Source organism: Phoca vitulina, unplaced genomic scaffold, assembly GCF_004348235.1.
Source record: "Phoca vitulina isolate PV1807 unplaced genomic scaffold, GSC_HSeal_1.0 scaffold4, whole genome shotgun sequence".
Classification (NCBI taxonomy): domain Eukaryota; kingdom Metazoa; phylum Chordata; class Mammalia; order Carnivora; family Phocidae; genus Phoca; species Phoca vitulina.
In genome coordinates, this window is record NW_022589707.1 from 25,777,255 (window position 1) to 25,792,289 (window position 15,035).

The window sequence follows — 15,035 nt, forward strand, 5'->3', positions numbered from 1 at the left end:
TGTCCATACCTAGGCTCCTACATCAACAAAATTCCATGACTAAAAGGAAACTGTAGAAAGTCTTTGCCACTTAATAATCTGTTCCTATTTCTTGGGTGACAATAATTCCAGATGTACCATTAAGTGAATTCAAAAATATTTTTAAATTATTAGAAAATATTATCATATGCTGAACGGAACATTATGTCTCATTGTTATTCTATCTTGACCTTCATTAGTGTGGTTAATTTCAGCAATGAGAAGCTTCCATGTGAAACAACAAAAATAATCAATCCTTTAAAAAAAACAATCAAGAAACAGAAAAACTGAGGATTATAAGCTCTCTTGAAATACAACTATTCTAGAACAATCATCAGCTGCACACAAATAGGCACACTAATCACCTGAGATCAGAAAGAAAAGGTCGGATTATAAATTCTTAAGAAATGCATTTCCTAAATTCCTGCCCTAACCCCCTTCTCCCCACAAAGATGGTATCTTGCCAATTTTTAATGTTCTAGGCCAGCAGGTTGAGTCTCTTCAGAAATACTTAACTGTCATCTTTGCTTATGACAAAATACTGACAAATGATATTTTGATATCGCTATTTGATAATGACAAAATATTCTGCAAAGCCTGTGTGACTGCAAGGATAAGTTCTATTATTCTACATCCAACATTAAATAATACTCCAATTAGTCAGGCTGGTCATCATTTTTTAAATACCAATTGTAGCTGTCTACAAGTGCTGTCCAGCCCAGCCCATTGTGCAGGGCCTGCTCTGCACCAAAGCAATTTTATTGTATAAGTTTTAAGACAGATATGATGCTGCTAGACTGTGACGCTAGCCAGCATATCAACACTGAAATCATTGTGTTAAAAAAAAAAAATCTCTACAATAAAGCTTATTTCTTTTTCTTTAAATCTGCATATAATGACTACTCCTATGCTTTCGTAAAAATATGGAGGAAGACGGTGTAATGACACCTTTTTTTTTTCCTTTTAGATAAAAACTATAAACCTTTTTCCCTTTCTAATAAACACTATCATCTCAGATCCTCCCAGTTTCTACTTTAGGTTTAAGGACCATTATAGAACCCACAATAGATCTGTGACAGACTTGATCCCATCAATTAACATGTTCTGGGGAGACTGCCTGGATTCCTGTCTTCCTCCCTCCTCCCTCTTGAAGGCCTGGTTTTGACCACACTGACATCCCTGGCCTTAAGAATGAATAACCCAGTTAAGGAGGAGTCCCTTCCCTGGGACCAATTCCTTTGTAATCAGAGCCAAAATACAAAGGCTGTTAATGACCTAAGGCAAAGTGATATAAAGTCCAAGCCAATGAAACCTTGACAGCAAACAGATTTCTAAATAGCAAAGAAGTGGGATCCATTTACTTACATGAAGATTCAGTGCCAAACATGGCTGGCTCCAGAGGCTGCTTTAAAAAAATTAGAAGAAAGAAAAAAAAAAAAAAAAAAAGGAAGGAAATAAAATCGAGGAGAGTGTACGTGTGAGAGTGAAAAGATGAGCCGCTACACAGCAGGGGTCATGAAGACACACAATGCAGTCCAAGCTGTGTCCAGCTGCCAGATTCTCCTCTTACAAGCTTCAGTGTTCTCCCGTGTGATTGAAAAGCAAGGTCTCCTACAGCACAAAAACCGAAGAGCTGCTTTTGAAAATCCAATAGGGAAAGGCAAGCCAACGTGGCTCTTCTGGGATGCAGTGAGGCAGGACTAGGTAGCAGCAGGGGCAGGCCTGGGAGCAGCGGCAACAGCGGATACCGCAATCCCCAGCCCTGCTGTAGCAGTAAGACAATAGCAGGGCTTATGCATACACCGATGACGTCAGAGACACTGCACAGACCAACGGCACTGCTTGAGCCAGAGGCTCCAGGGGCTTCAGGGGAGCAGGCGATTCAAAGGGGAATTCCTTTGTCACAAAATGCACAAGACCCAGAGCCACATATATATTCACCCTCCTGATGAGATCTTCATCTTGTAATACCAGGCACTAAAAAAGACCTCAAAGAAATTTAAATATTGGCTTTACAGCAACTAACCACAAAGATATCATGCAGATCGGGGTTCTTGGTTTTATGCAGCAAGTGAAACTTTTCAAGGGAATTAAGAATATCAGAAACGAGAAAAATTAACTACCTTTAAAAATAACTACAGAACTCATTGTTTTTTCTCTATGCTTATGCTACACTGACAGATCAAGGGCTGTACACTCAATCACAATTATGTAAAAATATGTATACTATTGCACACACATTCTGGACATAAAAACATACCCACAAATATATCCATATATTAACAGAAAAATAACATTGTAAGTGCGTAGAACACTGCTTGGCACACAGTGAGCTCTCAAATGTTAGCAATTACTTTATTAGTTATGTTGCAACTGTTATTCAAATGTGAAAACCACAGCTCTAGGAATATATTATCAATTTGTATTTCTCTTATCCCATTCCTTTGGCCTTATTTTTCTTCCTTTTGCCTTATGAGAATTCCCGTCCTTTTCTAGAGTAACTCAGTCATTTTAAGGCTGTGTGCACACACCTGTGTACACCTGTGTGTCGGTGGGCACATAGGACCCATACATTTCTTTTCAATCTACTCCTGCAAAGAAATAATTGAAGATATTGTTATTTTGTCTCTTGACTCACTTGATAAATAAAACTCTTCCTGCATTGCCTTTACTCTTAGAAATCTGGTTTTTTTTTAAAGCTAGAAATATGCAGACTTTCATTGGAGTATCTATCCAACACAAGCAAAAAAAAGAAATTTTAATGTTTTAAAAACACTGAAATGCACAAAAAGAGTGTGTGTGTGTGTGTGTGTCTATTCCCACAATCCCACACTTTTAAAATCATATAAAATAGGATGGGGCGCCTGGGTGGCTCAGTTGGTTGAGCGACTGCCTTCGGCTCAGGTCATGATCCTGGAGTCCCGGGATCGAGTCCCGCATCGGGCTCCCTGCTCAGCAGGGAGTCTGCTTCTCCCTCTGACCCTCTCCCCTCTCATGTGCTCTCTCTCTCAAATAAATAAAAAAAAAAAAAAAAAAAAAATTTTTAAAAAAAAAAAAAAATAAATAAAATCGTATAAAATAGGAAATTCAAGAGCTCAAGTTTCCTTTCCATCCATTCATCCAAGGTATATATCCAATATTTTCTTACATTTACAAAGACATGTTTTTATATAATGTAGTTTTTAAACATTTTTTTTTTAAAGATTTTTTATTTATTTATTTGAGAGAGAGAGAATGAGAGAGAGCAAGCACATGAGAGGGGGGAGGGTCAGAGGGAGAAGCAGACTTCCTGCCGAGCAGGGAGCCCGATGCGGGACTCGATCCAGGGACTCCAGGATCATGACCTGAGCCGAAGGCAGTCGCTTAACCAACTGAGCCACCCAGGCGCCCTAAATTCTTTTTTTTTTAATATTTTATTTATTTATTCATAAGAGACAGAGAGAGAGAGAGAGAGAGAGAGAGAGGCAGAGGGAGAAGCAGGCTCCCAAGGAGTAGGGAGCCCGATGCGGGACTCGATCCCAGGACCCCAGGATCATGACCTGAGCCGAAGGCAGACGCTTAACCATCTGAGCCACCGAGACGCCCTAAACATTAAATTCTGATATGAATGTGGAACTGCAAACTACCATCTAAAAATATCATTAATAGCTTTTCTGGTCAGGATATGTAGATCCATCTCATCCTTTTAATGGTTGCATAATATTCTATTGTGTGGATATAGCATAATTTATTCAAGGTAATTTGACCTTTGCTTACTGAAAATGCTAAACCATTATGAAGAAAGTGCAATGATACTATATAAGATAAAGAACAAATATTTTGTTGTAGGAAAGAATAACAATAACTAATATTTACTGAATATTCATGATGTACCAAGTACTTTTCTGGAAGTTTTACATGTATTAACTTATTGAATCTTTATAACAACCCTAAGATGTAGACACCTTTAGTGTCCATATCTGATAGAGAGTGAAATAATTTGCCAAGGTCACACAAGTACCAAATGATAAGCTGAGATTCAAACCTAGGTCATCTGGTTCCAAAGTATATGCTCTTAACCACTCTTCCATAATGCTTCTTGAAAACTAATAAATACTTAAAATTACATTTTAAGGTATCCACTAAAACAAGGAAAATAGAAATCTACTGAAAATGTGGAGAAAAATATTCTTAAAAGAGAAAGGTCACCAGAGAAAGCTAAGAATGACAGAGGACTATGCTGAAAAAATGCAGGAATTAAGAAAAATGTATCCCTCCCAAATCATTGGTCATGGCAACAACCAATGGAGAATACCAATAATGGTGTTGAGATGTAACTGTAGGAAGTGCAAAAGGGCAATACCCTTCAAAAGGGTTGAAACCAGAATATTACCTTACGTAAGATCTATTTTAAATTGCATACCAGATGTTGTACACGAATAGCCACACAAAAGGTGGACGGGTGTGGCCAGTAGAAAGGCAAGAGGAAAAGTAGAATGAGAAAGTGATCCCAGGTAAGAGATATTTTCCATCCGAGGCCATAATCTATGTGCAATAACTGCTCTGCCAAGTCACTGATGTAGCTCCTTTCTTCACTCACAGATGAGGTGTATGTATGCATCTATAAGTGCACTTTCCTGAGTGCCTAAACCTACTGCTTGGTGCTGACTTCTGAGAGTAAGTTAAAAGCGGCAATATTTTTCAAGATGTCAACTTTTTAGAGAACTATAACAGGGTCAGTATGTTAAAAAACATTAGGTATCTCACTTGCCAGTAAAACTGGACACAAATGACCACCTCTGACTCCTACTAAGGTTTCTATAACCTCTGGAGGCCTGAGGTATTTCTAAATACTTTAGAAGGTTGGAATCCATATCAGGGAAGGCCCATCTTTGACAAAATGGATTCCAAAACCTTATTCTGCTCTAATTCTCTCCTCTAGGCGGTTGGCATGAGCTCAGAGAATAAAGACAAATTTTCATGTGTTGCCTAAGGAAAATATAATGAAATAAAACTGATCTGATATCTTCTATGCCCCTCCAAAAAAAATCACATACTACATTCCAAAACCAAAGTGATCTTTGAATTACCAGTTCTGTCTAATTATGCCTATCTGCCTGCAACCTTAATTAGTAAAGTGAGTATTGTTAATTTCAGGATAAAATGAGCAATGAAAGGAAAGATCAATATTCAAAATAATTTAGTGGCCAAAATCATCATTGTTAGATCAGAACACTGTTGATAAAGAAAGATAGTAGGGAAAATCTTAAACCCAAGTCAACAGTCATTTTTAGAGGAAACCCCACTCATAAATCACTCAACAACTCTTTCCTGGGAGCCTGCCATTCTGCGCTCCAGGGGTACAGCCAAGAACAAACCCCCTCCTCTATGGAGCTCATAGTCTGGTGGGTGAGACAAACAAATGTAATATGTCAGGGGTGGCATGTGCTATAAAGAAAGGTATGAGGAACTCGAGGCTGAGGAGTGACTGAAATTGAGGGCTATTCAGCTAAAACTGTCAGGTAATGCTACCCTTAAAAGATGACATTTTCAACAGAGACCTGAAAAAACTGAAAGGAAACCACATGGATGACATGGAAACCCTGTGGGAGAAAGAGCAGTCCAAGAAAAAATAAATAAATAAATCTATTCTTGAGTCATTAAGAATCATTTTCTACTGCATGATAACCCCTTCAGTGCTATGATGATGTCATTAAGTACAAAGTGGTTATGCTTCATGAACTGTGCTGACAGTAAAATAAATTCTCTTTTCAAATCCAAAAAAATTCACTCTCCCATGAACTGAAAACATATGCGTTCTCTTTGCAGTTTACTAGAGTAAATATACCTATATTTGCAATTATGTAAATGTTTATAAAAATCACCATAGAAGACAACATCCAAAATAGCTTCCTACCACATCAGAAAACTAAATTAATTTATCTATTAATGTTGTAAGAACTTAAACCACATATTCTCCCTAGAGTACGCACAATAACTAATTTTGAAAGTGTCATATCTGGAATTTCCCTGGAGCCTTTGTTCACACTAAAGTTTCCTTAGTATTCCTCTTGATGTCTACTTAGCATGTTAAAGTTGTGTGTCTTTTGGAATACCACCTATATGTTTATAAAGTATTATCTAAAAACAACATAGAAGTGGTTTAGTGGCAATATATAAACTACAGAAAAATGAAAGAATCAATGATTCTGTTCTTTGGAAAATAGGTACAAATTTCTAATTGAAAACATACTCATAGTAAAGCTCCCTGTAAGCTTTTGGAAATTTCAGTTCTTTGCATTTTGGCTATGAAGTGTGTCCCTTTCTGCTTCTACAGAATAACACACATAGAGTTAGCCTTCTAAAAGGTAAGTCTATTTTATTTCAGAGCTGTGAAACAAAAATTCTGGTACACTAATCTTATGAAAAAAATTCCAAATATACACACCACATACACACACACACACACACACTTATACTTGCTTTAAAGAAACACTAAAACAAGAAAATATGGATTTATAGAAAAAAGGATTTGAGGCAATTATTTTAAAATGTTTTATCTTCAAAAAGTATTTTCCACAAAAGTCCTTTACATAACAAGCTCCTAAAAGTTACATTTTAAATTCTTAATCTCACAAAAATTTTACAATTTGGTACCATATTGTCAAAGATCCACACACACATCAAAAGGGATCATTTATAGAGAATGTAAGTAGAGCTTAATCTAAATGCACACTGGGATTTTGTCATTATACTGGGTATGCAAGGTGGGTCTCTGCCCTGATGGAAAATCTTCCAAAGCCTATGTTCTTTAGTTTAAAAGGAATCTGTCAGAAAACAGTGTTACCATTACCCAAAAGTTCAAATTTAAGGTAATAATAAATTTTGAATTAAGGTGATTAATTTTTTAATTTGCTCATAAATTTTGGCAAAGACTCATGTCCTGTCCTCCTTATCATCACCTCACCTCCTAATCCCACTTTCACCCACCTGATCCAAGGGAATCCCCCACTTATTCACCAAGCAACCAGCAACTATGGTTAGTCTAACCTTAACTTTATTTCCAAACCTGTACCAATTCACCATTCAGAAACTAGAATTTGGGAACAAGGTTATGTAGTTTAAAAAAGAAAGAGGCTAGTTATTCATCTGAAATTTCTGGACACATTAATACTCAGAAAATTTGGGATAAAAACTGAAATTCTCCAATTACCACATGATGTCAACTCTATCTAAAAGACTGAGCCACACACATGCACGAAACGACTATCACAATGCCAAAAATATTTTCTAGAAACCAGAAGCTCTCTGTAGACGGTGTCTATATTTTATTCTCTGTGTGGCATAATCTGAACTCAAATGTTTGTACTCTAAACCTTCTGGCCCAGAGGGGAGGCATGAGAATTAATTATGGATTGCATTTTATTTTAAGTCTGTTTGGTTATGACCCAAACTGAAATAGAAAAAACAAGGGTATATCTGACAAATTCCCTTAAGTGTTTATCCTAAATTAACCAAAATTTGCATACAACAAATTCATACATCATATTTTTAAAAATACAAACACAATCAACATAATTTTTAAATTTAAATGCAAAATATTTTAAACAATTCTACATGGCTGGACAATATTTTAAATTTAATTTTACCTGTATAATCCATAATGAAGCAATAGGCAGGGAAGCGGGTATTTTCCAAAGTACAGCTCTATCAGACACAAAATGAAACAGCTCCCTGGACAGGCAAACTGCTCTGGGGAAAGCCTCCTGCCATGTGACGTTAAGCACACACACACTTCTGCTTATCTCGAACTCAAGCCACAACTGACGTGGCTCTGCTCTCCTCTGCCTGTTCTTTTAAAGTCATCTTAGAAAAGTCTCTCTTAGAAAAGAACCGTTATTTCTTCCCATTTCATTCCTGTATTATTAGTTTAAAACTAGGGGGGAAAAAATTCTCTTCTTTCTCTAAGTGAAAAGCACACAAGATACCTATACTTCATCCTAGTACTCAATGGTACAAACCCATATAACCTGAAAAGAGTAATTGTCCAAATTTTTAAGAAGAATATAATTTTGCCATTATGTCCATTCATTTGAATGTATGCACATTTGATCAATGTGAAACACATTGGATTAATTTGTAAACAAACCTAATAAAGGTGATGAAAGAACAATTTTTCAAAGCAGATCTAAAACCTTTGACTCATTTGTCTGAGTCCTGAAACAGACGTCAGATGGAAAGGACATATGGTCATTCCTGAGACAGATTCTTATCATCTGACATAATCTTTAATGTCATTGCCACATACCCTGAGCCATCTTTTCCTTCATTGCCAATTGTTTTGATCTTGAGCATATCCCTGGCTAAAACTTTAAATAAACTTTAACAGTGGCTACTTCATCTTAATACAATTTTTTACGTTGCCCAGAGACAAGATATAAATAAATAACCTTTAAAACACTTTATCAGCTTTTTTTGTTTTTTGAGCAACTTGAATGGCTGGACAATTTCCAATTTAAATATATATTAGATATATATATAATATATAATATATATATTAAATACTCCCCCAAATTGCAGCTACTTTAAGAAAGATAAGGTATTGGTTGTTTAGAGTGGTTTTGTTTTGTTTTTATTTTGCTACTTGGAATAAGTTTCTCCATAAGAGAATTACAAATTGACAATACTATAAATATGATTTCTAATTTTCCACTCAATATCAAAAGTATGTATCCTACAGAAATCTTAAAAATTCTGGGCTCAGTATCATCATTGAACAGATCTCCCCAATAATTTTATGAAATAAATGAGAAAGCATCATTTCACGCAGCCATCTAGTCAATGTTTCACTACCATAAGCAGATCCCATTACACCACGTTCTGCTAACAGTCAAAAGCTGTTAATTCTCATCAACCTCACCTGCCACTGCTGCTGAGCAGCCCTGTCTCACTTCTCAGGCCTTAATTCTCTTTATCTTAATCTAGAGTAGAGATTAGAACGCTTTCCATGAGCTATAAAAAGTTGATATAGTTTCTTCCTGGTAATTAAGATGTGCACATGGTTAAAACAGTAATGCCATAATTGTTTTTAAAATGGTAAACTCGAAATGCCTAATAATAACTGTCTTAACTTCCACAAAACTTACAAGTGTGTGGAAACACTGATAGCCATTATCAGATGTCACATGAAATGACATTTTATGCCTTTCACAATTAGGAACTGTTAGCTTGGCTTTTAAAAATTCCTATCTAATTATTTGAGTAGCATTATTTTAAGAGCAATTGTTTTATTCTTATCCTAACTTTATATTTTATAATTCTTGTTGAAATTACAGATGTTTTAAGGAAATGCATTTTATTGACAAAATGAGAACATAATAAAAAATCCAAACTAGAAGGTACAAGACAGATGGATAGATGGGCAAACAGCTATAAAATCCACAATCTATAGGCTAAACTCAAAAAGACATGAAATAACGAGTGTTGAGAATGTGGAGAAAAAGGAACCCTCGTGCACTGCTGGTGGGAATGTAAATTAGTACAGCCACTGCAGAAAACAGTATGGAGGTTTCTCAAAAAATTAAAATAGAAATACCATATGATCCAATAATTACAACTACTGGGTATTTACCAAAAGAAAACAAAAGCAGTAACTGGAAAAGATATACGCACCCCTATGTTCATGCAGTGTTATTTACAATAGCCAAGATATGGAAGCAACCTAAGAATGGATAAGGAAGATGTAGTATGCATGTTATACACACACACACACACACACACACACACACACACACACACACACACACAAATACTACGCAGCCTTAAAAAGGATAAGATTGTGCCACTTATGACAACATGGATGGACCTAGAGGGTACTATGCTAAGTGGTGAAATAAGTCAAGACAAATACCATATGATTTCACTTGTATGTGGAATATAAAAAACAAAACAAATGAATAAATAAAGAAAACAAAAAGCAGAATCAGACCTGTAAGTACAGAGAACAAACTGAAGGTTGTGGGGGCAAGGCGGAGGGAGATGGGCAAAATAGGGGAAGGGGAATGGGAGATCCAGGCATCCAGTTATAGAATGAATAAGTCACGGGAATAACAGGCACCGCATAAGGAACACGTCAATGATACTATCGTAGCACTGTATGATGACAGACGTTAGCTACACTTGGTGAGCGTAACATAATATAGAGAGAAGTTGAATCACTATATTCAACACCTGAAACTAATGTAACATTATATGTCAACTATACTCCAATAAAAAAATAAATTTTTAAAGACCTACAATCTACAGTTAAGTGATTTGCCACACCTCAAAAAGCCAGCAGAGTGGTTAAAAGCCAGGCTTTGAGTCAGACAGGGAAGGTTCAAGTCACACCTTAGCCACTTATTAGCTGGATTATCTTAGGCAAGTTTTTAAATCCTCTGAGCCTCTGTTGGCTCATAAATTGACAAAGGGCCCATGTCAGTGCCTTTATTTATGTAAATACAGAGCTAACGTGTAAGTCGTACTTATGTGTACCAGGCATTGTCTTACATCATGTGTTAACTTATTTAACCCTCACAACAATCTTGTAAGGTATTGTCCTCATTTTAGAAATGAGGAAACTGGGGCGCCTGGGTGGCTCAGTCGTTAAGCGTCTGCCTTCGGCTCAGGTCATGATCCCAGGGTCCTGGGATCGAGCCCCGCATCGGGCTCCCTGCTCAGCGGGAAGCCTGCTTCTCCCTCTCCCGCTCCCCCTGCTTGTGTTCCCTCTCTCGCTGTGTCTCTCTCTGTCAAATAAATAAATAAAATCTTTAAAAAAAAAAAAAAAAATAGAAATGAGGAAACTGATTTAAAAAAAAAAAAAATAGAAATGAGGAAACTGAGGCATGGAGGGTAACTAATCACTTAACTAAGGTCATACACTGAACAGAGCAGAGCCAGGGTTCACCCGAAGCAGCCCAGCTCAGAGTCCTACGAGACTCGGCCTCTACAGAGCAGGTGATCAACAAATGGAAGCAAAACAAGAAAAAACATTTCCAAAACCTAAGATCATTCTTTCCAATAAAACCAATCCTGCAATTTCCCAAATACTTCAGTTCAGAGTTAACAAACATTCTTTTATGGTCTATGTTCAATTTCAACATATGGAAAAATTAAACAGAACCAGAATGAAAGAGGTAATGTTCAAAGCCATTGTGACAGCTTAAAATGAGAGCTGTATTACCCAGTTAAGCAGAAATAAGCACTCCAGTGCAGAACGCTATAACCATAAAAGGGCCAGAACTACTCCCAGCACTCCCAGCAACCACCAAGTCCGTCCCTCTCTACTTTTCAGTTCTCCAAATGTCACAGTAAATACCACTTTCCTGGCCTGGGTTTGAGCAAGTTCCTCTAACTTCACAGGTCACTCGGGAGGAGGGTCTTTAATTAGTTCCCCTTACCTTCCTCCCCAAGAAACTTCTCTCTCCCCATCTCACTCTCAGCAGAGGAGACTCGCTGGTAGGTCTAGATGCAGCCCCCCCACACCATCCCCGGCAACAATTACATCATCGTCCTCTCCAACAAGTAGCAACAAGTCATCGGAGTCACAGGTTCTTCTCAGGTCACCTGTTCTAGCCTATGGCCCAGGTAGGGATCACTGTCCTAACTGCAACTTACTGACTCAGCAGCACCCAGGAACCCCACGTCAGATTCCTGCTATAATTTAACCTTTCATGCCCCAGGCTGGAAGAAGCTGGAAGAAGCATAGTTACTGAATCAAGAGACCTAAGGCCTAGCCTCAACACTGCCACTCATTTCCTAAGTCCTGGAACCTCTGTAGGTGTCCATTCCCCTCACTGGTAAAATGAGGAGGTTGAACTAGATGATCCTTAAAATCTAATTCAACACCAAGGATCTAGAATTCTACTGTAAACCAATTACAGCTGGATGAGAAAACTCGAGTAACTCCCTGCAGGTAATTGCTCCTCCTCCCCTAGTCCACACCATCCCCTCTGAGATCCTGCTGGAGCTCTGGGAACAGCCCCACCTCGAGGGTGGGAAACCAGGGAGCCAGTGTATCGTCCAAATCCAGTGCATTTACGTTGAATGGCTGATGCTCCATGGGAGCCTCCAACTGTTTACAGGTATACTGTTTCTCTCTAGACAGGCCCCCCAGTAACTCTGCTAACCAAGAGTTAGTAGACAAACACCCACAAACACCCACAGAAATAACTGTTGGGAGGCCCTGCCTACTGGTTCAGGGTAAAGGTCAGCCCTCTCAGACAACAAGCCGAGTGCCAGCAAGAAAGCTTCTGGGGATGCCTGGGTGGCTCAGTCAGTTAAGCATCTGCCTTCGGCTTAGGTCACGGTCACTGGGTCCTGGGAGCAAACCCGGAAGGTGGGCATTCTGCTCAGCGGGGAGTCTGCTTCTCCCTTTCCCTCTGCCCCTCCTCCCTGCTAGTGCTCTCACTCGCTCAATCCGTCTCTCTCAAATGAATAAATTAAAAAATCTGACCAAAAAAAAAAAAAAAGCTTCTGAAAGAGACTCCTCCTTCCAAGACATGATTGAGATGGCCTAGACAGGGAGTGCCAAGTTTTCTGTAGATGATAGTTCAGGGGCTCTCCTCTCTCTCCTTTTCATGGCTTTCCTACCTGGAATAGTTCTTGATATGTGAGTCCATAGCCCTTCACCCTCCCCCGAAAAGGAGAAAGGGCATGACTCCTACTTCACTCTTCCCCCTTAAACCTGACAACCATAATCTTACCATAATATTTACGTCATATTTCGGACCCATTCAATAACTCACTTTATTGCACATTTTAAAACCCCAGAGGTAGATCATAAATGCTCACCCTGTTTTTCCACGTTGCAAAAATGATAACATGGGGTTTTCCCTCTGGTCTCTATTCTCACCCTCCTCACCAACAACTCAGAGTTGAGTCAAAATGCCTTAATGTTATGCCTCCTCCCAACTTCCCCTTAGTCTAAGTCAGAACAAATTTCACCTAAGATGTCGCTGCTCTCCCAGACTTCTTACCACCCACTCCAGCCTGCATCTGCTTCAGCATTTCCTTTTCATATTCTGTCTTTCTTCCTTGGCTTTGCTTATCAAACCCCAAGGCTACCTCATGGCCTACCCCATAATATGAGAAGGCTCCACTGCAAAAAGGATTCTCTGAATGAAGAAGATTCTAACGGGTGAAACCAACTCCTCCCGTGAGTGAGCTACCCCCATATCTCAAAACTCTTAAGTAAGCTAAGACAGAGGACCATCAAGGACCAACCAGGTCACAAAACAGCCCTACGAAATAAGATGGGAACTCAACTGCTCAACTCAATACCATGACCCAGACCAGTGCCATACAATCTCTAAGACAAAAGTTAAAAATCACCGACAAGCACAAAAGCAGAATTATGACTAAAGGCCTAGTGAAACCTGATTGAAGATCCACCTTACCAAACTCCAAACCTTCAGATAAGCGCTCTTTCTGGATAGAAAACACCTGTTGGTTATGCTTTAAAAGAATGGTGGCAATGTTGGTATGATACCAAACTCTCAGAGGCTGAAAGATTCAGACCTCCTGTAACATAGCAGGGCCACCTTCCTTATGTGAGCCCCAAGAGAGCTGACATCAAGTAACCACAACTGGGAGGAGGGGAGAAAGTAACTTTTATAAGAGGTATAGTTACCTAATCATTGATTATTTTACTCTAGTGAAAGATGACTGTAAAAAGAGACATTGGTTTAAATGTTTAAGGCTAACCAATAAAAAAGAACATACATCAATTAATCTTGATGTAAAATTGTCATAAGAAACATAACTGAAGTTTTTAAAATGCCTGAGAAAAACATGAAAGATTAAGATTTTCCTCCCACAATATGGACCCAACCATAAATATATTTGTTCATTTTACACTTTTAAAATGAAGGTCACTGTATATACATTTGAATCATAGCTCTCGTGGAAAGATCACAATCAAAATCCATGTTTCTAGAACAGAGAGGTACCCAAGCCAGACATATCCCTCTATAGAAAGTTTCCTTAGGCAAACCACAGACCTTCCTGTGTGATTTTAGTCTGTTCATCTAGCTGGCAAAAGGAACTGGTAGAAAATATGCAAAGAAAGTCATGAAAAACAGTCATGAATGGACTATTGTGGGTTAATCTGAAGGCAAAAAAAACCACAAAAAAACCCAGTGGAGAAATTCTTCAAGAAATACGGTAATATTTAGCTCGTTTTTGGAAAATCATGAATTATCATGATAATTATCATTATCAAGAAAATCATGAATTATCCATGGTACTCCAAAACATAAATCATTCTTGATGTTTTATAACAAGGGTCAGTACACTCTTTCTATAAAGGACCAAAGAGTAAATATTTTAGATTTTGTGGGACCTTCTGGTCTCTGTCACAACTCCTCAACTCTGCCACTTTATTGCAAAAGTAACCATAAACAATACATAAACAAATGAGGACAACTGTGTTCCAATAAAACTTTACTTATAGACCGTGAAATTGGATTTCTTAAATTTTCATATATCATAAAGTATTTTTCTTCTTTTGAATTTTTTTCAATCAGTTAAAAATATTTTTTTATAGAAACACTGTTATCTTGCAAGCCATACAGACAGGTGGACCTCAGATTACAGTTTGCTAACCCCTGTTCTATAATCTTTACTATAGTTGATCTGGCCTTTCTCTGAAAGAGTTCTGATCTTCAATTAGGTCTCTGCCATTAACAAGACTCACAGAGGTAATAGATTCCTTCAGGGCTGGGATTCAAGAAAACTTTTACCACAGCCCCCTTCACTTCTAATGACACCATGAGTATTGATAGCCCACACTACTTTGTTCATTCCCTTTACATTAGACTTAGTGGTAAATGCTAAATTGACTTGTGAGAAATCAACTACTTTCAAGGACAACAAAAACATTTCCAACCCACATACATGTCTAGCCCTCAAAAATTCTATAAAAAACGGAAAGCATTGGTAAAGATTTCCAAATCTCCTCAATTATACTACAAGCAAAAAAACTTTATATGAAGTACACT

The 15,035-nt window shown here is 37.9% G+C and overlaps 1 protein-coding gene across 8 annotated transcripts in view; it reads right to left on the reverse strand.

The window, feature by feature from the left end:
• The window catches only part of ST7 (suppression of tumorigenicity 7), a 235,422-nt gene that overhangs the window by 181,317 nt on the left and 39,070 nt on the right, over nucleotides 1–15,035 (reverse strand). Inside the window, exon 1 of one of the 8 annotated variants that reach the window (XM_032401720.1) lies at nucleotides 1,384–1,935. The exons of 5 other annotated variants lie outside the window; for them this stretch is intronic. In XM_032401720.1, coding sequence (XP_032257611.1) covers nucleotides 1,384–1,405 — 22 coding nt within the window. In that variant the 5' untranslated portion in view covers nucleotides 1,406–1,935. Of the gene's footprint in view, nucleotides 1–1,383; nucleotides 2,741–7,646; nucleotides 8,503–15,035 lie in introns of those variants that run through there. 2 more of the 8 variants (XM_032401719.1, XM_032401718.1) reach the window with 2 other exon arrangements.